The 21,315-nt window shown below is 40.5% G+C and overlaps 2 protein-coding genes across 2 annotated transcripts; one reads left to right on the top strand and one right to left on the bottom strand.

Annotated features, from left to right (window-relative positions):
* The first annotated feature begins 2,371 nt into the window (after window positions 1-2,371).
* Window positions 2,372-9,482, top strand: LOC116320310 (specifically androgen-regulated gene protein-like). The gene is made up of 5 exons (XM_039612668.1): window positions 2,372-3,642; window positions 7,651-7,804; window positions 8,027-8,222; window positions 8,334-8,664; window positions 8,927-9,482. Exons 2-5 carry the CDS (start codon window positions 7,700-7,702, stop codon window positions 9,480-9,482), a joined length of 1,188 nt encoding a protein of 395 aa, XP_039468602.1. The 5' UTR covers window positions 2,372-3,642; window positions 7,651-7,699.
* A 2,022-nt stretch (window positions 9,483-11,504) lies between these two features.
* Window positions 11,505-21,241, bottom strand: kif17 (kinesin family member 17). Its single transcript, XM_039611835.1, is given in 16 exon segments — window positions 11,505-12,204; window positions 13,767-13,953; window positions 14,371-14,491; window positions 14,573-14,631; window positions 14,777-15,035; window positions 15,818-16,046; window positions 16,526-16,617; window positions 16,739-16,836; window positions 16,935-17,100; window positions 17,201-17,295; window positions 17,469-17,921; window positions 18,235-18,424; window positions 18,664-18,765; window positions 20,282-20,400; window positions 20,403-20,427; window positions 20,637-21,241. Coding segments are annotated over 15 exon segments (2,409 nt in total). The 5' UTR covers window positions 20,868-21,241; the 3' UTR covers window positions 11,505-12,204; window positions 13,767-13,783.
* Between the last annotated feature and the right edge of the window lie 74 nt (window positions 21,242-21,315).

The raw sequence follows: 21,315 nt of genomic DNA, 5'->3' as shown, positions 1-21,315 counted from the left end.
CAAGTTCACGGTGACATAAACCAAACAGTTTAGGATGTGTTATCAATGCAACAGATTGGCAGAACCTACCCTTGACGAAACAAAGATGTGCGAACAAAGAGTTTTAAAACAGCCACTAAGAATTATTTGCACAGTTATGTGATCACATTCACTTTTGTCTTAAACACAGCAAGCTTGACTGTTATTTATCATGTTGGTTATGTAGCATGTTTTTTTTATTACATTGGGTGCAGATGTAAGTAATTCTTCCATTAATTTCCTTAAATTGAAACATTTGAACTGTTCAATATAGATGGCCTGAGTTAATGCTAAGCAGGATTCTTCTAAATTTTAATTTAATGAAAAATCAATCAAACCAACCTAACCTCCTGAATATCAGTAGTTGTTTTTTTTATTGTTTTTGGGGGGGGGGGTTGGTGCAAGAACCTTAATAACTATAACTATGGATCCTTCATATTGTCAATATTTTCTGAGTTGCATGCTGTAAATCTGCACAGGTGTGACTCAAAATTTGGCACTTTGTTTAATCCAGAAGGATATGACGACTAAAAGAAGATTCAGGTATCAAAATGTAGGTTAGAAAATTAGACCTTTCAAGGCTACAACTTGTTCTGATCAGCCACCTATCCTACATGGTGATGTGATCCTATCCAAATAACCATTTGCGTAACAAACAGATAACTCATTGCAGACACCAATGCATCTCTCTGTTACTCTGCGTCTATCGAAGACATTAAATGCAATGATTTGTCCCTTGATTATTAAGCTCAAAGGTACACTATGTTTGGTATGGTTGGTGGTATGCATTTTGAATACAGTGTCATACTGCAAGTGCAAAATTGGTTTTGGGGGATCTTTTGGGGGGGGGTGTTGCAACATTGATTGTGAGTGGGCTTGACTAAATAAGACAAAAAAAGTTATGGTGCTGTAAACGAAACACTTTACAAAATCTGTAGCTCATTTTTCTATATTTGTGCTGCAGGTTTTGACGAGTGTTTTTCTTGTCTTTGTTTTTTTGTAGTGCACAAGTTTGAAATGCTGTAAGAACTGTTTTCTGTTGTTTAAATTATACTGCATACTTTGAAAAACCATTCAAGCATTATATTTGTAACAAATCAAGGTAAGACATATACAGTATTTTAAGATCTTTTTTTCCTTGTAAAGGCTGCTCATAATGTCCTTTGCTAATCAACATCAAATATTTCCATCTTACGTTTATAGCTCTGGGTGGATGTATTAAAAGTAAAGGTACATTTAGTTTACTGTGTTTTGTATGTTTTATAAAAACTGCCCCTCCTGTTTCACTGTATGAATTTTTTTCTTCCCCACAACAGGGTCTGTTCTCACATTTTAAGCTAGTCATCCATTATCTCTTTGCTAATTTCTTTGACATACACTGGCTATAAGGATGAAGAAAGCACTTGTATTAAACTTCAAGTCAAAGATTTGAAATTGATAACTGTGGTTAGTTCTCATTGTGGCAAAACATGGTGTTTGACGGGTCTTTGGCAGAATTGTTGCCATCAGCTTCACAGTGGAGCCTTGACTGGACAGAACAACTTTTTTGTATGATTTTTTTTTTTTTTTTTCCCCCCCTTATCCCACCTCATCATCTACCTTAGGTATTTTAAACGCTGGTCAAAACTGAATAATCAACTTGATGAAACCATGAAATGGCTTTGTTGCATTTTGTATTTGCCATGTTCTCATGATTAACAATAACAGTGAATGTTGCACACAAAGCACTACAGAATAAACTGGATTTACTTGATTGTTTTGTTTTTTTTCTTCAGTGTTGTCAATTAAAAAATATAGCAAGGAGGGTTGTGTAAAAGTTGCTTTGTGTCAACTATACTGGGTTTACTCATGGCTAAATGGGTTTAAATTCTGCAGTGCTTGATGAACAACAAGGTAAAACAAACTAACAAAGAGTTAAATAGTTTTCAGTTTCCCTTGTGACAAAACTCAACCTGAGATGATGCTTTGTTGCTGCCGCGCTTCAATGGGTTTTAAATAAATCTTTAAAGATATTTTTCTTTAAATGGTTTGATGCAGGGGACAAAAAGCAGTGTGAAATTTAAAGGTTAGAATCTTTTGTACATAGATACAAATGGAAAGTAACATAGATAATGCTAATTAATTGTGATATTACTGTGACAACTCCATTATCTTATGACTTTATCTAGTGCATTGCTACTAAAAATAAATCCCAACTGGCAAATTTACACTGGTCCTGTGCCATCATTGTCGGATTACACTACCCGCATGTTATTTTAAGGAACATCTACCCTTTCATAATAGGATTTAGGATTTATTTACTTACTCTTTGACCAACAGTAACAGCTACCACTGCTACAAAACACAGCCTAGGAATTAGTTTTTTTGTCTTTCTTTTAAATAATGTGATATTTTAATGTGTCATAAAACACTACAAACCTCTTTACAAATATTTCATATACAACACCCCATTTACAGCTTTACAGTTTCTTATTTTGGTTTATGTGAGTTTCAAGACTTGCACAAAGGATGCAATTCATGCCCGTTTCAGCAATCAGAAATGTACTGGTTCAGTGTAGCACTTTTTTTTTCCCCTGAAACAACAGCTACCAAAAAAAGAAGGAAAAAAATCACTCCACTTGCGGAAGTTAACACCAGCTGAAATCCTAACTTCAGCTTGCAGTGAGATTTTGGCTGTGTCCCAGATCTGAGCTTTGTTAGCAAATAAGGTAACTAATGTGCGTTAGCACTTGCATAAATAGACTTTTTTTTTTTTTTTTAAACTAATTGGCAACAGTTTGCTCAATTTGTAACTTTTTTCTTAATTAGGTAGTGAACTGAATGGATTGGGCTCAGAAGTATTTGGGTATTTGGTTTGGTAGATTTTTAACCTGGTTGTGTCTTCCAGGATCGAACCGTGGGTGTTAAACCACGACGCCCCTTTAGGATGCCTTTAAGGTGGTATAGCCTCTGAGCTCAACGCTGTGGCGGCCCTTTGTAAAGCTTGAAGTTTGTGTACTGCTGCATGAACAAGTAATGATTAACTGCATCACTAAATTACTTAAAGTCAGGTAGTCGCCCCCGCCCGCACACACCCACCAAAATCACTCGTGCAGTATCAGTGAAATCTAACTTTCTAGCTATGCATCGTCTGTGCTGTTTGAATCGGCACTGTAGTAAACAGCACCTGTTCTCTTTTTAAATAAATACATTAATAATTAATGAGAAGAACGACAATAATAATAACAATAACAAAGTTAACTGAAAAAATATGTGAAGCTCTATCTTTTTAGTCAACACTTTTTAGAGGATATTTCCTAAATGCTCACCCAAAGCCTGACGCCCAAAAAATAAAAACATAAAGAACACTTTAATACATGGAGGAAGAGCATTAAATTTTTGGATTACTTCCAGCCGTCCTGGCAGCATACGTCTGACAGACAGAGACAGGAATGGTTTACATTTGTTTGTTTAAAAAAAAAAAAATGAAAACGAGGACTCGCGGGGCTTAAGGAGAATGTGGCTTCTGATTGGCTAGAAGCTTAAGGGACAAAGTCCCTCTTCCAGGTGTCTCTTGAGTTGCGCGCTCACCTTGTCTTCAGTTGCACGCGGAGCAGGATATGAGAGACGACCGTGCACGGACAGGTACGCCTTTATTTACTTAGCAACTAAAGCTCTGTTGTAAATAGGGTAAGGAACAGTTAACATATTTTTCATTTATTGGATGCTATTTAAATAATTTACCGCTTGTGGCAGTTATTTTATGTTTTGTTTTGTTTGTCAAGTCTGAGACTTATACTTAACCAGTATTTAAACACTTTTCGATGAAGGGGTTTTATGGCGGTTTGGGGCTAATAATGTTAGTTACAAAAGACAGGCTTGGATTCAGTAAGTAATGTGAAGGAAGTGGGTTGAAGCCTGGGTACAGTGGAGAAAATGATGATAACCCCTATTACACAACATCCTGCACAGAATTCATCGAAGGTAATAAAAAGTTAGCCAGATGCTCTTTTACAGCCACAATGAAAACAACAGTAACGCTGTCATTGCACCACATTTTCCAAAGAATCTGACACAGCAGTTTATTGCCTTGACTTGTGCATCATAGTCTTGTGATAGCTAAACTCGCCCTGTTTTTGTTTTTGCCTACTGTGTTGATAGGTGTAGCTCACTTACAGAGATAACACTTTGTTAAATGTTCTTCGGGTTCATATCTATCTACAGTCTGATTTGTTCAGTGGCGTGTCTAGAAAATTTTTGTTGGGGGGGCCAGGTAGGGGCACAGATTTGGAGAAGGGTGGCAGATGTAATTTGCAGATAATGTTAAAAAAAAAATTCTACCAACTGTTAACCATAATTCAATAACCCTATAAACCTAATAACCGAATGCGCTTTTAACTCTTATTAGAATGAGATTTTAACCACTACGGTGCAAAGTTTTTAGATACTGCACTGATGAAGTAGAAAAGATACAATCAGTGCTTTGTCAGTGTTTATTCAGCATTCAAGGACAGCAATATTTGCATAGTATTTTTACTGACATATAGTGCACATATGTTTTCTGATTCAGATTCAGATAGTTATTTAATAACAGCTAGACATTTTAAATGAGAATAAGAAAGAAAAGTATTTCTTTGTGCCCCCCTTCTCCCTGTTAATGCCCTACCTGGCCCCCTGGCATAACTTTGCTAGAAAAGGATCCTGGTGTTATTTGTCTCTCAGAAACAGTTCATAACTTCCCTTCAACTCATTCATGTGACCTAAAAGGTAAACCTGTTTCTCCATCACCTGTTCCCTCTCACCACGTATCCAAACCGACATCATGACCAGCAGCTTTACAGCTGTGGCTCCAGCAAACATCAGCTGATACTAGAAATTAATATTAAATAAATTCTAACAACAGCTGATCAAGCTTAAACGTGCTGCTGTTGTTTAGTGCGACATCCGCCGGTTTCCTCTTTCTGGCGCAAAGTGGGCAATAAACAAACAAGAGAGAAAAGCCGATCAGCTGATCATTGATCAGTTTCATGATTGAAGTAGCAACAGGAGAGGGAGGGAGAGAATGAGAGAAGAAGAGCCAGCTGTGCAGCAAAGACACAGAATAACTCCAGCTTTGTGTCTTTTTTTTCATTCTAGCTAAAGTACGGGACAAACTGCGTCTCTCTAGCTCAATATGAAACGTGTAATATTTTCTCTGAATGAGGGACCATTCCATTTTTTAAGGAGCCGTTGGCAACTCTACTAACTAACCTTATGAATAAAATAAAGTTCACTATCAGTAACATCACAGCACCCACCCAGTTGTACAGAAACTCCGTCATGCTAGCTAGTACGCAGTACGAGTTACTGTAACTGACTGTAAACAGTCAGCACAACAAAAATAAACTCCACCTAAACTTGGTTTATATCTGACTCAGATAGACTGCAGGTCATAACTTTTACCTGAAGTTCAGTTCACCTGACACGCGGACTGGCGGCTGCCTCGGGTCTCTCCTCCTGCCTCCCGTTTGTGTCATGCACCAGCTGGCCTCCACCACTTGCTAATGTTACTGAATCTGTGGAAGCTACACCATAGCCACCACCAAACAACTGAGTTATTTTTACACATCGCCAGCTCCACCTCCAATCCACCACCTCTCATTGTTCATGCCGTTACAAAAAAAAAAAAAAAGTCATCAGCCCACCGGCAATGCCCGGTATGCCCGATGGCCAGTCCAGCTATGTTAACCTGTTAATCTTTCGCCGAAAAACTGTTTTCTGCGGTGCTGTCTTTCATGCTTGGCTCTCCTACCTTTGCTAACATGATGCTCATAGCGCAGAAGCCGATGCTGCATTCACTTACACTCGGATATCTGAGCTTCACTGTGAAAACATAATCGTATATTTGATATTTCATTGACTTTTATTGTTTTCGCTTTGGGGTGGCACCTGGGGTGGCCAGTCTGGTTGGGGGGGTGGCCTGTGCCCCCCCAGGCCACCCCGCTGGACACGCCACAGGATTTGTTGTTTGTTTGTTTGTTTTTTCAGAGTAAGGGTTATAGCAGAGTGACTGGGACCTTATAGGTAGATAAAAACGACAAATGTGAAAAAGTGTTTCAAGCCGGTCAAAAATCACAATAAACGTTAACACTGAGCTTACATTGTTCAGATTCATATCCTGACCTGGGACTTTTCCTACTGATCTGGCTATAGGGGTTTTACAATTTTAAAGGGATGGGATGGCATGGCAAAGCACGAACAGTGGACAGAAGCGCTTTTGTGCCTCCACTGCCCTATTTGGCAGACCTTGCGTCTCAGGTGTTGACAGTTATCCAAAAGTGAATTTCTTTTCACCAGGGCCAGACAGGACTTCCTTTATTCTCAAATTGCAGTTACGCTACAATACCCATATAAATGAAACATTGAACAAAATTTCCAAATACAAAGCTGAAACAGCTTTTTTTAAACAGGTGTCATATAGCCTTCAGGAGACTGGTTGCTTCTGCCTTCCACTCCCTCTGAAATTGATCCGGTAAAGAGAGATTAGGAGTGGCATGCAGGTTGTAATCCAAGTCACATGTAGTAAGAGGACTAGTTAGATATCTGTTAGAAGCTCACCGAGCTATGATAACCTGCCATTTGTCAATTTCAGTGCTTACAATAAAGCTGTGCCCTTGCTGTTCTTTAGCTGCATGATCAGGTATGAAGTCCACAGTTATGCAGGTCATAATTGGATATTATAAAGTTTATATACATTTTCTGTGTGCAATGTTAAGTATCAGTTTTGACTCAAATACCTACCATCACACAACCCAACCAGTGTACACACAGGATTACAGTTATACTGTTACCGTTCTATAAGACCAATATCATTCAAATAACCACAGACTCATTTTCATCTCTGATTGATGAAGCTGTACGCTTCGCTTATTTTTATAGTTGACTGTTTTAAAAGGTAGTTAGCAATAGTGATCGGGATATGAACACAGTCCTTTGGTGCTGATTGCCATTTATACATAAAACTGGCTTTCATATCTGAAAGATGTGCCGCTTAGGTGATGTCACGCTGCACAGATGTTTAATTATTATTTATCAACATACCAGAGAATAAATTCCTTTACAGTTAGCAGACAATGTGAGCACATAGAAATTAAATGAAACAGGGTCAGACCCAATGGTCAATGCTGTGCTATTTGCATAAAAAATGGTTTGACTTCTATATATTTCCTGATTTTATTTGTTTTGCAGGAAAAAAGGTTTTAGCTGTACCCATGATTGTCATTAGCATTGATGTATCATTCTCACAGTGTCGAATATGACCTATTGTGCTTTCTATTTAACAATTTGGTTGATTATTTATGAATTATCAAACAAAAGATATCGAAAAAAAATCTTTACGCATTTGTCAAATGATTCCTTTATACGCTGTTAAGAAATTCCTACAAAAGGCTAAAACTAGGTAACACAAATGCGTCTATGGGGTAAAACCCTGTAAGGGAGATACTCATGAAGGACAGTGTTTTCTGTGGTGCTATTGAAAATGATCTACAGGGCCATAAAGAATAAATAGCAGGGGAAAAATGTGGAGAATAATTAATGTATCCCTTTAAAAAAAAAAAAAATCTTTCACTTTGCTAAGAACAGTTTCAATAGTAATTTTACTCTGTATTTCAGATTGAAACAACAGGGTGTGTCACTAACTGTGGATAAGTAGGGCACTAAGATGCCCATAAATGATACCTGGCCAGGTGACACCGGAATGGAGACAATGAATGGCATGGAGAGTGCTGGCAGCTGTGACAGTGTGGTCAGTGTTAATTCTGGCTTTGTAAGTAACCAAGTTTACCCTCTTCAATCTTGACAAAAAGAATATGTACACTACTAATAGCACAAAACATATACGAAACAACTTGAAGTAGTGAGGCAAAACAATACTGGTAACAGAGCTGTAACATAAAAGCTAAAAGTCTATTTCTTTTCTTAGAGAGGATTTCTATCTCTCATTGTGGACTTCTTTTCTAAATGAAAGCCCTGCTTTAATACGTTTCAGAGTGATGATAGTCTGGAGCACTTGTCTGCTGAGGAGAGGGCCTGTCTCATGTTTCTGGAGGAGACTATTGAGTCTTTGGATACTGAGGAGGACAGCGGAGTCTCCAATGACGAGCCTGAACAACTGCCCAGCTCCAGCAACCTTGCTACTAAAGTGGCTAATCTGTCAGCCTCCATGAGCAAAAGCAACCTTGATGGTGAGTTAATCCCTGGGAACAGATGCAGAATTAGTGACACATTATTTAGTGAAATACTCTAGGTAGGTGTGCAGAATTTTAGTGATAAATGTGTACTTGTTCGACTTCCAGATTCACAGACATCAACCAATCGCCAGAAACCAATCAACAAAAATTTTGATGCCAGGCCCATGCACAGCTACCTGGTTCCCACCCCTCTTCTTGTTGCAAGCAGTGCTCCCTGTTCTGTACTCGGTACTAAACCAGGCACTCCTGCAGTCAAAACCGCCTCCTCTAAGCCTCAGTTTACATCTAAAAACAACAAACCAGGATACAAAGACAACCAGAAAGCAGTTGTTCGCCCAACATCTTCAGAGGCTAATGTTATGCCTCCTTCCACAAAACCCACAGCGAGGACAGCTGAGGGTCCTTTACCTAGAGGACCTCTCTCCACGACGCACTTGTACATTTATGGGAGGAGTGCCTCCACAAAGAAGACCCCTTTTATGCTCAACAGTTGATCATACTATAGACTCAGAAAACGCTCATTCTGCCCCAGTGGAAGGCCCAACACTTGGAAATCTCCAAAGATCAGACAATCCCAGTCAGAGGTTTCCAAGTGTAAGAAAGGTCCTCAGTTGTTCCCCAAAACCCAAAAAGATTCTTACTAATATATCTGCAAACACTCAAAATGAAGAATCTATAATATCAGATTCTTCATACAGTGTCAAGAATGCAGCTGATCCCCAGGTGGTGAGAGTGGAAGCTTTGCAGAAGCTGGGCCTCCTGAAAGGCCAAGAGGCAGAAAATGATAAAGGAACCCCACTGCCTCCACCCAAACCTAACTCCTCCTTGGGTGTAACACCTGACAAGTTTACAAGAGGTCCAGCTAATAGTAATCCATCAAGGAGCCAATCATTTTGTAACTTTCAAGTGCCAAAAGAGTCCAATAACAGACCTCAGCAGACCACTGCCAATTTGCGTCAGTACACCAAACGTGACCAGCGGCCTGTGTCATCACATCCTGCTCAATCCAATGGAAAGAGGACAGCTAATTTGGAGCAGTCTGCCACCCTGGACAACCGTAGAAGTAGTGGAAACACCTCTCAACCGCAAAGCATGAAATCAGCCAAACCAGTGACAACCACCAGGACCACCACAACAGCTCCCCCAGTACCCCAGAAAACCTCAAACTCAGTAGGCTACAAAGTGATGGTGGTGCCTGGGATGGGAGGTGATCGAAAAGAGGCTCTCAAAAAGCTTGGACTGCTAAAAGACTGAAAGAGCAGATGCCTGCTGGCATAAATGCAATGCTCAGAAAGAAGCACAAGCACACGATCAGCTTAAAGAGAGTTAAAGCGTTAAGTGGAAATCTGGCACACGGCACTTTGTCAAATAAAAGCAGGAGAGGAAGCGTTTAAAGGGCCATACACTTACAATATGTTCTACACTTACAATATACAACACATAGTCATCTAAAGACAGTTGTTTTTAAATCTACAATTAAAAATGCACTCAAAAGTAACAGAAAATGCACCTTAAATATTTTAAATCCAGAGCGTCAGTGTATGAAAATAGTATCTTAATGTATTGCAAACCTAACAAAATTCTGTTATATAAAATTTAGACCCTATTGGCACAGGTACTAAATCAAAGACACGGATCAGGGTGTGCCAGAACTGATATCTTACTCATTGTTTTATAGTTCACAAATGTGCCTGCACGTTGATTTTTCTTAGAGCAAATCCTCAAAGCACCAGATCAGTTCACGCAGTCTTTTAGTATTCTGACATTTTTTTAAGTTTTTGGGGGATCATTTTCAGTACTTATGTCCAACACAACAACTCACGCGCCAGTCGTTCTTCAGTTTCTTTCTACTACTGTTTTTTTTTTTTTTTTTTTTTGTACAGTGTACAGTAGATTAAAGAGTGTTTCAGTATTACACAGCCTTCATTGTGTAACACTGAAAATATGAAACGAAAAACAACCATGTAATAATTTCTGTCTATTCCACCATTTCTATGAATGTCACCGAAAATAAAGTTTTTATCTAATATACTGCATTTTAAGACTTTTTTTTTTTTCCTTATTGGAAGTTGGGCCGTGATAGCAGCACTCCAGACTACATTGTAGATCGAGGTCACAGAGTGCTGGGGCAGGTTGCGTGCAAACATCACCAATGAGCTTCAAACCTCCGTCATGAGTTTCCTTGGCCAAATACCTCCTGTATGTGTCTGGAGGTGGCCCCGTACTTTTGTCCATATAGTGTATATAATTTCTCCAGTGAGCTCTGCGTCTTCCACAGGGTTTCTTCCCAGTTGGATATGTCCAGAAAACCTCCAAAACGAGGGGTCCAGGAGGCATCTTAATGTCTGAATGATCTCAACTGGCTCACCTCACTCCCTTAACCTGTATCTAAGGCTGAGCGTAGCCAACCTACATGGGAAAAGTCATTTTGGCCACTTGCATTCATTTCCTAATTTTCTCCTCTGTAAATAATAAAATCTTTATATTTGCAGATAAACATTACAGATTACACCAGTCCATGTGGCTCTGTTAAAAAAGCAAAAACAACCAACACTATATATGAGGTTGGTTTGAAGTGATAACAGTAAGTTTAGCAGTGTTAAACCTACTGTTACTCTTCCCAAGGACATTTCAGCACATGGAGGAGCCAGGCTGTGGTTGTCTATATTCAGCCTGAATGTCTTGATTAATAAGCGAACCCACAGACCCCCGAGGCAAAGCTTTATGACTGTATCCCTGCAGTGTTTACCTCTCTCCTGTTACAGAAAGGCTATCAGCCATACTGCTCATCTTACACACCACTCAGATGATGGAAAAGCCTGCTCAGCCGTTCGTCCATAATCCGATTATCTCTAGCTCCACCTCTGTGCAAACTTAGTGGCCCTGTCTCTATTTTCCTGTAACACTCACATGTCACACTTCTAATTTCTCCTGATGGGTTATTTGAACGGCATGATATCTGTTATGCAACGGTCTTGAAGAGCCCAGATTAGCTCGTGGTTAATTATTGCAGAAGGATATTAGAGTTGTGTTATCGCTCAGTAAGCAGGTCTGCCAAAAGGAATCGGTGTCTATGTCTATTGTGTCGCCACAATAAATGATGTCAGACTTTGAAACGGACGCAGCTGTCTGCTAGTCGAGCAACATTAAGCAACAGACAAAGAAATCAGGCCAGTGTCAAAATGAGAAATAAGATAGTCACAGCTGCAGAAAGGATAGAGTTAAACAGCATTTTTTTCTGCATGTCCTGCAACCTTAAGAGGACTGACATCAGGCTAAACGTTTCAATATTTAATTCTTATGATTAAAAACTGCAACAACAACATTCTGTCTCACATATGTTATTTGCATTTAGCTAAAGAATCTACTAATTAACATCACACCAAAACCCACAGCAGTGACCAGAGATGATGTGTAATATGAGATAACCATATCCTAGCATACTGCTGCCTTGACAACAGCTTTCCTGACCCATTTGTGACAGCAGAGTACTACAGTTTGACATGCAGGCTGATATTTTATTTACTACTGTTCATAATACTCTGGAGTCAAGTTTTAATGGCTTTTTTGTAAAGTAAATGAAATTGAGACATCAGTTAATTTGATGTCATCTGTTCTTGACAAGTACAGAATTTTAAATGCTGGGTAAAAAAAAAAAAAAAAAGGAAATCAGCAACATTACAATGCAGTTATTTTAATATTAAAGAACCTAACTCTCACAAACATTAAATTATGTTTCTGCAAAAAATAAAATAAAAATCAAGGACAGCATCATATAGTAGGTACCAATGAGTTAAAAATTAACATTAATAATATAATTAAAAACTAATGACGCAAATGGACTTGTAACATCGGCAATAAATGGGTCCTGTGTAAATCTAGATACCAGCAGTCATAAAAACAAACCACTGATTCACAGTCAGATATACATATACAACACAGTCATCAAAACTGTCATTGTAGAAAACTGCAAATACAGGGAGTGCAGAATTATTAGGCAAATGAGTATTTTGTCCACATCATCCTCTTCATGCATGTTGTCTTACTCCAAGCTGTATAGGCTCGAAAGCCTACTACCAATTAAGCATATTAGGTGATGTGCATCTCTGTAATGAGAAGGGGTGTGGTCTAATGACATCAACACCCTATATCAGGTGTGCATAATTATTAGGCAACTTCCTTTCCTTTGGCAAAATGGGTCAAAAGAAGGACTTGACAGGCTCAGAAAAGTCAAAAATAGTGAGATATCTTGCAGAGGGATGCAGCAGTCTTAAAATTGCAAAGCTTCTGAAGCGTGATCATCGAACAATCAAGCGTTTCATTCAAAATAGTCAACAGGGTCGCAAGAAGCGTGTGGAAAAACAAGGCGCAAAATAACTGCCCATGAACTGAGAAAAGTCAAGCGTGCAGCTGCCAAGATGCCACTTGCCACCAGTTTGGCCATATTTCAGAGCTGCAACATCACTGAGTGCCCAAAAGCACAAGGTGTGCAATACTCAGAGACATGGCCAAGGTAAGAAAGGCTGAAAGACGACCACCACTGAACAAGACACACAAGCTGAAACGTCAAGACTGGGCCAAGAAATATCTCAAGACTGATTTTTCTAAGGTTTTATGGACTGATGAAATGAGAGTGAGTCTTGATGGGCCAGATGGATGGGCCCGTGGCTGGATTGGTAAAGGGCAGAGAGCTCCAGTCTGACTCAGACGCCAGCAAGGTGGAGGTGGAGTACTGGTTTGGGCTGGTATCATCAAAGATGAGCTTGTGGGGCCTTTTCGGGTTGAGGATGGAGTCAAGCTCAACTCCCAGTCCTACTGCCAGTTTCTGGAAGACACCTTCTTCAAGCAGTGGTACAGGAAGAAGTCTGCATCCTTCAAGAAAAACATGATTTTCATGCAGGACAATGCTCCATCACACGCGTCCAAGTACTCCACAGCGTGGCTGGCAAGAAAGGGTATAAAAGAAGAAAAACTAATGACATGGCCTCCTTGTTCACCTGATCTGAACCCCATTGAGAACCTGTGGTCCATCATCAAATGTGAGATTTACAAGGAGGGAAAACAGTACACCTCTCTGAACAGTGTCTGGGAGGCTGTGGTTGCTGCTGCACGCAATGTTGATGGTGAACAGATCAAAACACTGACAGAATCCATGGATGGCAGGCTTTTGAGTGTCCTTGCAAAGAAAGGTAGCTATATTGGTCGCTGATTTGTTTTTTGTTTTGTTTTTTAATGTCAGAAATGTATATTTGTGAATGTGGAGATGTTATATTGGTTTCACTGGTAAAAATAAATAATTGAAATGGGTATATATTTGTTTTTGTTAAGTTGCCTAATAATTATGCACAGTAATAGTCACCTGCACACACAGATATCCCCTAAAATAGCTAAAACTAAAAACAAACTAAAAACTACTTCCAAAAACATTCAGCTTTGATATTAATGAGTTTTTTGGGTTCATTGAGAACATGGTTGCTGTTCAATAATAAAATTATTCCTCAAAAATACAACTTGCCTAATAATTCTGCACTCCCTGTATGTGGGTCACAGTCCGTTTAAATCGCCTCATTATGGATGTGAGGTTTGCTTTTTTTGCGCTTCACTTTACCGTTGGACACTGGGACATCCAGTGACTCCAGACGGAAGGGGCGAGGCAGGATGGCGTCTGAGCTCACAGGCAGATTCATGTTAGAGCCGCTCACAGAGAGGTGGCCTGCCACGTTAACTAGCGGAGAGGGGACGGCAGCAGGAGGAAAGACAGACAACAGTAAAAACTAAACAAAAGTAAGAAAGTGAAAAAGAAAAAAACAAAAACTAATCTAAAATTAAATGGTCTCAATAAGTAAAAATATAAAATATACAAAAAAGTAAAAAAGAAGCCAAAACTTAAAATGCTCAGAGAGATAACCTAATGAAAAGGCTTCCCAAATGCAATACAAAAGTTTATTGTAACAGCATTAAGTGTAGCAGCGTGATTAATTTTTTTTCCTGCCAGTCAGGATCTAATGAAAAGCAGAAACACAAGATCACAGCATACACATTTGTTGCTAAATAAAAATGAAATAACATTCAACAGCAGAGCTAGTTCACTAATTTAACTGGTAATATGTACTTATTAGAAGCCTGCAGTTTCTTTTCTCACCGTGGGCTTTTGCGGTGTCACTTCCGAGGAGCTGGCTCGCTCTCTTTGACTTGAAGTAGCTGCTGGCGATATTTTCACTGTCACTTCTGTCCAGCATTTCCTTGTACCTGTCCTCCTCCACCTGCTAAAACAGAAATGACCTCTAATCCTGCTAGAATGTGTGTATGTCAAGTAAAAGCCTATGCATGAAATGCAAACACACCATAAATGCCTCTCCAGCATCAGAACCTGAGCCTCTGCGAGCTGAAGCTTTTGGAGTCACTGCTAAGAAAAAGAATGTGATTAATAAACATTTAAGGAAAGTAATTTGCAAAACACACACAAGATTTACTGTCTTGTCAAAAAAAAAAAAGAAAAAAAAAAAGCTTTCACTTTTTTTTTTTTTTTTTAACATAATATACCCCACCTGAAGGCAGTGTTGTTTTCTGCACCATCACATCTGGCAGTCTCCAGGTGGCGCTGTCCTCGTCCCAGACTGCTTCCTTCTTCAAGCGGTCCAGGTTGCTGTAGTTGCAGTCACGGCGCACCAGAGGCACCATACGCTCCAGCAGGCTGTGCAGGAGCTTCCCTTCCTTCTCCAGCCTGCGTATAGTTGCCAGGTAGTCATTCCTCTCCACCTCAAACTCTGCCTGCAGGTCACAGATCTCCAGTTTGGCTGCTTTCAGCTGTTGCAACAATGATGGAGCATATTATTCATGAGCAAACTAGCTAGAACCCACTTGTTGAAAATGTGTCATATTTAGGGTTTGACGTGCAAAGAGAGAACTGTTTCAACACATCAAATTAGTAAATCCCTGAAGAGATAACCTAATTTTTCAGGTTAAAAAAGTTAATAAATTACCCAATTTAAATCTGGTCAAAGTCGCCTTCTCATACATCTCCAGACCGCTGCTGTTAATTTGGGATCACTATTTTGGAAGTTCATTGTACTTGTGCCTCTACAAAGAGTGCTGGATCTTGCCCAGTGTGTGAAAACAGGGAGTCTTTCACTTTAACTTGATTTTGGAGAATTGTACAAAGTTGTAAGGAAGATGGTGAGCAAAGACTGGGCTTTTGTGGCCGCAAAACTGTTGCCTTTTCATTGTTTGGTGATGCTGTTGTTAAGGCTCTTTCCACTGGATGTTCTCCCACAGATGCTCCAGGATGTTAACGCACAAGTCTGCATTTATAGTCTGAAAGTGGGGCATGAATTCACAATGTACAATCCCACTCTGGTGAGATTGCACACACACCTTAAAATTTGACTTTTAAGGAGTAAAATTTGTCAAGAGCAGGGGTGCATGAAAAGGAGATCATAGGATAGAGAAAGATTTCTGTGGGTGGATAACCCAAACTTTCTGATTGCTCCTTGAAATTTACAGAAAACCCTTAACACATATGCTTTCTTCCCAACAGAAAGATGCTGTTTTGAATCTGCTGTAAGCTCCTTCCAACTACTTCCACTCACCTTGCCCTGAACTTTGACTAGCATTTGGTTTTTGGCATGGACTTCTTCCTGGATAGAGTTGTAGACATTCAGCAGCACATTTTCGCTCTCCTCGCTGTTCTCTGACAGAGCATGGACAAGCTGAGCTTTTCTCTGGTCAGCAAGTTTTTTCCTCTGCCGCTGTCTTTGTTGCAGCTCTTTGTTCCTGGCCTGCTCCCCTCCTACCACCTCCTGTTCCAGCTGCTGCAGTCTGAGGAAAGATTGAACACCAAGGACACCGCATAGATGCGTGCTTAGTATAATTCTCGCTATATTATTATAGTTCTAGTGTACCCATCAATGTATGACATGTTAAACATAACTGTTCTGCTAATTACCGGATTATGGTAATAACATAGAAGAATGCAGTAATGTAAAAGAATGCAAGAGTAAGCACATACAGAAAAATATACAGCTGGAATCTGATTATCCACTCCATTTGTAGCCAAAAGCATAAGTATGACACATTCATCATGGAGTGTGATAAGAACATTGTAGATACCATCATAACAAGATGTTCAATATTCTGTGAACAGTGTTGAAAATGCTCACAATCCAGACCCATAAGGAGTAGAAATTAGATGGATCGGCTAATTAAGACATATATATTATATTAAAATTATAGCTATGAATCTGAGGAAGTGTTCATGTTAAGGAAAGTTCCCATGATGAGAATAGAAGCCTACAAACCTTTCCAGGACGTGTTTCTGGTCTAGAGGCCCCGGTGCAGTTGCATCAGAAGAATCCAAGAGCCCAGCTCTATCTGGATCTTTTTCGGAAAGCTTGCTCGCCAACATGAGGGAATAAAATTCAACATTTTGCCTACATAAGATTGCGTTGTTACAGGATAAGAATATGATTTGAAGAGGAGTGATCTTTACGGAAAGTGGGGCTGGACACTACCTTAGTCTGGGAGGTTTCCTCAACTGTACCGTGGCGCATGGGATCAGTGCTCATGCAGAGTTCTTCCTCAGCAACCTGGAATGTACAGCTGGCGCCCACTAATGTAGAGAAGTGGCACAATACAAAGAAGCATACATGGGGAGGATCCAACGGCAGAAAAGTTTTGTTCTGTTGTTGGCACAGGGTGTTCTGTTACCATTCTTGGGGACAGAGCTCCCCCTGCTGGCTTGGGCCTTCTCCAGACTGGACAGCTTTGATTCATAGGAGGAACGCAGAGCAGCGATGTCCTCCTGCAGCTTCGCCTTGGATTCCTGCTCTGCATTGTATTCAGCCTGCAACTTGGACAGCCTCTCCTCGTACTCCTGCAGAGACAGCAGAACACAGATCATAAATCACAGGGTTTTTATACAATGCATGCTTAAAGTTGAAGTGATAAATTGTGTGGGATTGGTCCATGTTTGCCTCTTTAATCTTTTCCTTCTTTTCTTCGGTGGGGGTGGATTGTGGCCTTGAGGGAACAGCAGGGGATGACTCAGAAAACTGACCAGCCAGCAGAGCTGCATGTTAAATAAAAGTTCTTTAAAGGATTTTTTTATAGCACTGGTAATTAAGGAAAAACAACATGCAAGAAAATAAAATATCTCTCTGCACGTAATAGAGGTTATGTGTAGATTTAGGAATGTTAGACTAAAACAACATGCTGTTTTTTCTATAAAATTGAGTCACTTACTTGAAAGGTCAGCAGTGCTCAGCTGGCCTGTGAGGAGCGCCCGCAGCTTCTTGATTTCCTCCTGATACTCTCGGAGCAGAGCATCCTTTGGGTCCTCGTTGATGCGAGGCCTGTTCTGGATGCTCTTGGCCCGGTTTGCATATCGCAGGGTACTTAGGCTTTCCTCATAATTGTTGTCTGCAGGCGAAAGACAGGCAATCATCAGGGTGCGGGTGTTTCCTCCCAGAGAGTCCTGCAGCAGCCTGGTCAGCTTGGAGTCTCTGTAGGGGATGTATCTGGAGCGTCCATCTACCAGGGCGGAGATGACATTTCCCAGGGCCGAGAGGGAAAGATTGATCTTTGTGGCTTCGCGGAGTCGCTCCCCGGTAGCACCAGTTTTAGACTGACGCTCACTTCCTGCCAGGTCCACAAGGTTGAGTTTTCCTGCCCATAGATGGTCCTGGCCAGATGAATCTGAGAATTTGAGTTGACACAGGAAACACAAGCAACATTCAACACTGTTACAAAGCCTTATTATTTACCTTTATTAACCTGGTATGTTTTATTTAATGGTGTGAAAACTACATGCAAGCACAGAAAGAAAATGAAAACTATTACTAAGGAGATTCATATACTATCAAGTTTAAAGATATAGCACCACAGAACAAAAACAACTCTGATGGTAAAGTGCTGATGACATTATGAGATATAAGAGGATCGCATCCAAAAGAAGAATATCAGCACAGACTGAACAGATATAGTGAAGGCAAAGATCTTATAAGTTCACCAGTGCTGCAGCTCTCCAGGTGGATGGTGAAGATTGAGTGGGAGCGTGAGGAGTCTTTGTTCATCAGCGTGTAGCCCACCGCCCGGTTCCTCCAGCCTTTCTCTATGATTCTTTCACACTCTCCCACACTGTGCACAGTGTGCATGGAAAGGTCCCGTACATATACCCCACGCTCTGGGTGCTCTTTCAGCTAGGCATTCATCAGCCACACAAAGCACACACATACGCACAATCAGCTAGTCTGTCACCCTGTTACAACACCTTGACCTTTAAGGAATCAACTGTGCGTTTAAATCACCATGGCAACATGTACAGTACTGTGCAGAAAACAGCACACTCACCTTGCTGTACTAACCAAAGAACAATAATCCATTTGGCTTCTTCTGATACAGCGTAGCCTGTTTAGTTTATCTAAAAGCAGGGACTCACCTCCAATCTCTGCTTGGTGTCGCTTCCCAAAAGATCTCGGATTTCTTCATTGTAAATCTCCAAGTAGGAGGCCCTCACCAGGAATTTCGTATTTTCTGCACACTAGCTTGCACACACAAGATAAAACATATAATTATTCTATCAGTGCTGAGACAAGCCTAGACAAAAACTAAGAGGATGATACGACGTGGGAGCTTCCTGCTGTATATCAGGGCTCGCAAAATCGCTAGCCCGACATCCCGGGGCTAGCGATTTTTCCAGTCGGGCTACCAAGATCCATCTCAGCCCTGCCCGTCAGGCTATCAATGAAAGATATGTCAATGCTTTTGCATTCTTTCACAAATGTAGCTGAGTAATTATGTCATCGGCATCGATGAGCCACTGTCAATATGTGACACATTGAAATCGCGTTTGAATTTGCGCTTGTTTTTTGCTTTCACTTTGCGATCACGCGAACTGTGTGTAGAGAGCGGCAGCACTAATTGGTAAGTCACAGATTAATTGCGCACCAATTCCTCTGACATAGTCTTATCAATCGTTAGCTTACTATCAAACATGACAAGTGAAATCTCCTGCAGCAAGCTTAAACATGTGATAGAGGTTGATCGCGCAGAGAATTGCTGATCGTTATGTAAGTATGTGTGTAAGAGCAGATGGCTTAGGCAGGTATTTTAGTTCTGCAGAGCCAAACAAGAGAGGTCAGGCTGAAGAGGCAGCCAAAGAAAAGCCTACCACAAAACGGAAAAGTTATGACAAATCAGACAATGAGGGAAAAAGAAAGCGCAACTTTTTTGGTTTCATGGACAAAAGAATTTCTGTGGCTGGAATATGACAAGCTAAATAACATAATGTTCTGCCGGGTGTGTTGTGAGTTTCCCTCGATTTCTGAGTCGACAAGCGCCTTTGTTACTGGGACCAGTCATTTTAAGAAAGACCCCATCAGAACCCATGAGAAATGCAAGAAATACATTATTGCTCAGTCTGCAGTATCTTTCCCAGAACAAACACCAATTGCAAAAACATACTAAAAGTAAACCAAGGATAACAAGAAGTCCTGAAAATCTGTTTAGAATAGCGTACTATGTTGCAAAGAGTGAACTACCACTGGCAAAATTTAGCAGTCTTTGCAAACTTCAAAAAGCAAATGTCCTAGATCTTGGTTCCACTTGCCTCTTACCCGTGATTTCAGTGGAAATTTCAAATTCAGGATCTGACACAGACTGATTCATGTTGTACACAGTTCTTGCAAGTTCATAGAAATTTCTGTTCAATTAGAACCAAATATTTGAGTTGATGTTTGAAATTGTTGTTGTAATTTGTGTTTTAAATATTTTTAGATTGATGTTTTGTTTCCTTTACAATATTATACATTAAAGTATAATATTGTAAAGGAAACAAAACATCAATCAAAAATTGTCCTCTTTTTATTCGGCTACTTAAATTTATTTTGGGCTACCAAAAACTGAAGAGTGCCTGCCCGAAGGGCTACCAGGGATTTTGAAATTTTGCGAGCCCTGATTATTCTATCAGTGCTGAGACAAGCCTAGACAAAAACTAAGAGCATGATATTGCGTATGCATGTTGCAAGCTACAAGATCGCTGTGGTCAACAGACATACCTGAATGTTCTCAAAGATGTGTTCAAAGGCCCGTGGGATGACACCCTTCTGGGTTGCAGGTTCAGACACCCCTTGCATGGTGAAAGATTTTCCACTTCCAGTTTGTCCATAGGCAAAATTGTCCCGTTGTATCCCTCAGTCACACCCTGTAAAAGTGATTTTTTTTTTTTTTTTTTTTTTTTTAAAACTATGAGGCTGTGTTAAACATTGAGGTGACCATACGGTATTCACAATGACGTCTGCATTCATTAGGAATTAGATATAGGCTACTGATGTTGGGCTGAAGGTGTCCAGTGACAAGCTTGCTTCTTTTGTAAAGCCAAGCTCTGCAGGCAGGTAATAAAATCAAGCTTACCTCAACCAAAGGATAGGCAATCTCGTTGTACATCTGCTCAGTTTCTTGATCAATATAGTAGGTCCCATCAAAGGTGAACTGTTTAGGTGGCTCATCCACTGCACCTGGCTTTTCTATGAAGCACTGGCAGCGCTGCAGGTCCATGGACAGCACCATCTTACAGCTGAGCGCCTTCTCCCTGTCATTCAGGGGCCTGCACCTGACCACCACCTTCACCGACTCTGACCCCATGTCTCAACAATCACTACCCAGCAGCTGGCAGGTGTAACAGATAAAATACAAAGCCGCTCCGGTCTCCTTCGCAAACACTCAACATTTACTTAGAAGTACGACAGCAGGACCTTGACGGCTAACCTTACCTTAATAACAAGATGACAGCAGCAGTTGACTAACGGTCCACATCTCCAGTGAGGTTCAGCAAGAAGCGATCAGCAGAAATATCTCCCGGTACAGTGTGGACGGGTCTCGTCAGGTATTGCTTCAGGTCCTGTCCCATTATGTTCCTCTCCCCGAGGCGTTTGAGGTTGCTTAGCAACCACAAGTAACCGTTGAGGAATGTAACAGGCCCAGACCCGCGGCCATTTTAGTGAGGACGGAGTGAGGTCAAAGGGCAAAAAACAGTCTACTTTATGCTTAATATGTTACTGTCAAGAAACTAAAAGTGAAAACATATTTTAAA

This window comes from Oreochromis aureus, linkage group 5 (genome assembly GCF_013358895.1).
Source record: "Oreochromis aureus strain Israel breed Guangdong linkage group 5, ZZ_aureus, whole genome shotgun sequence".
NCBI lineage: Eukaryota > Metazoa > Chordata > Actinopteri > Cichliformes > Cichlidae > Oreochromis > Oreochromis aureus.
The sequence above is the reverse complement of the archived record's forward strand: the minus strand, read 5'-3'. Positions and strand labels throughout refer to the sequence as shown.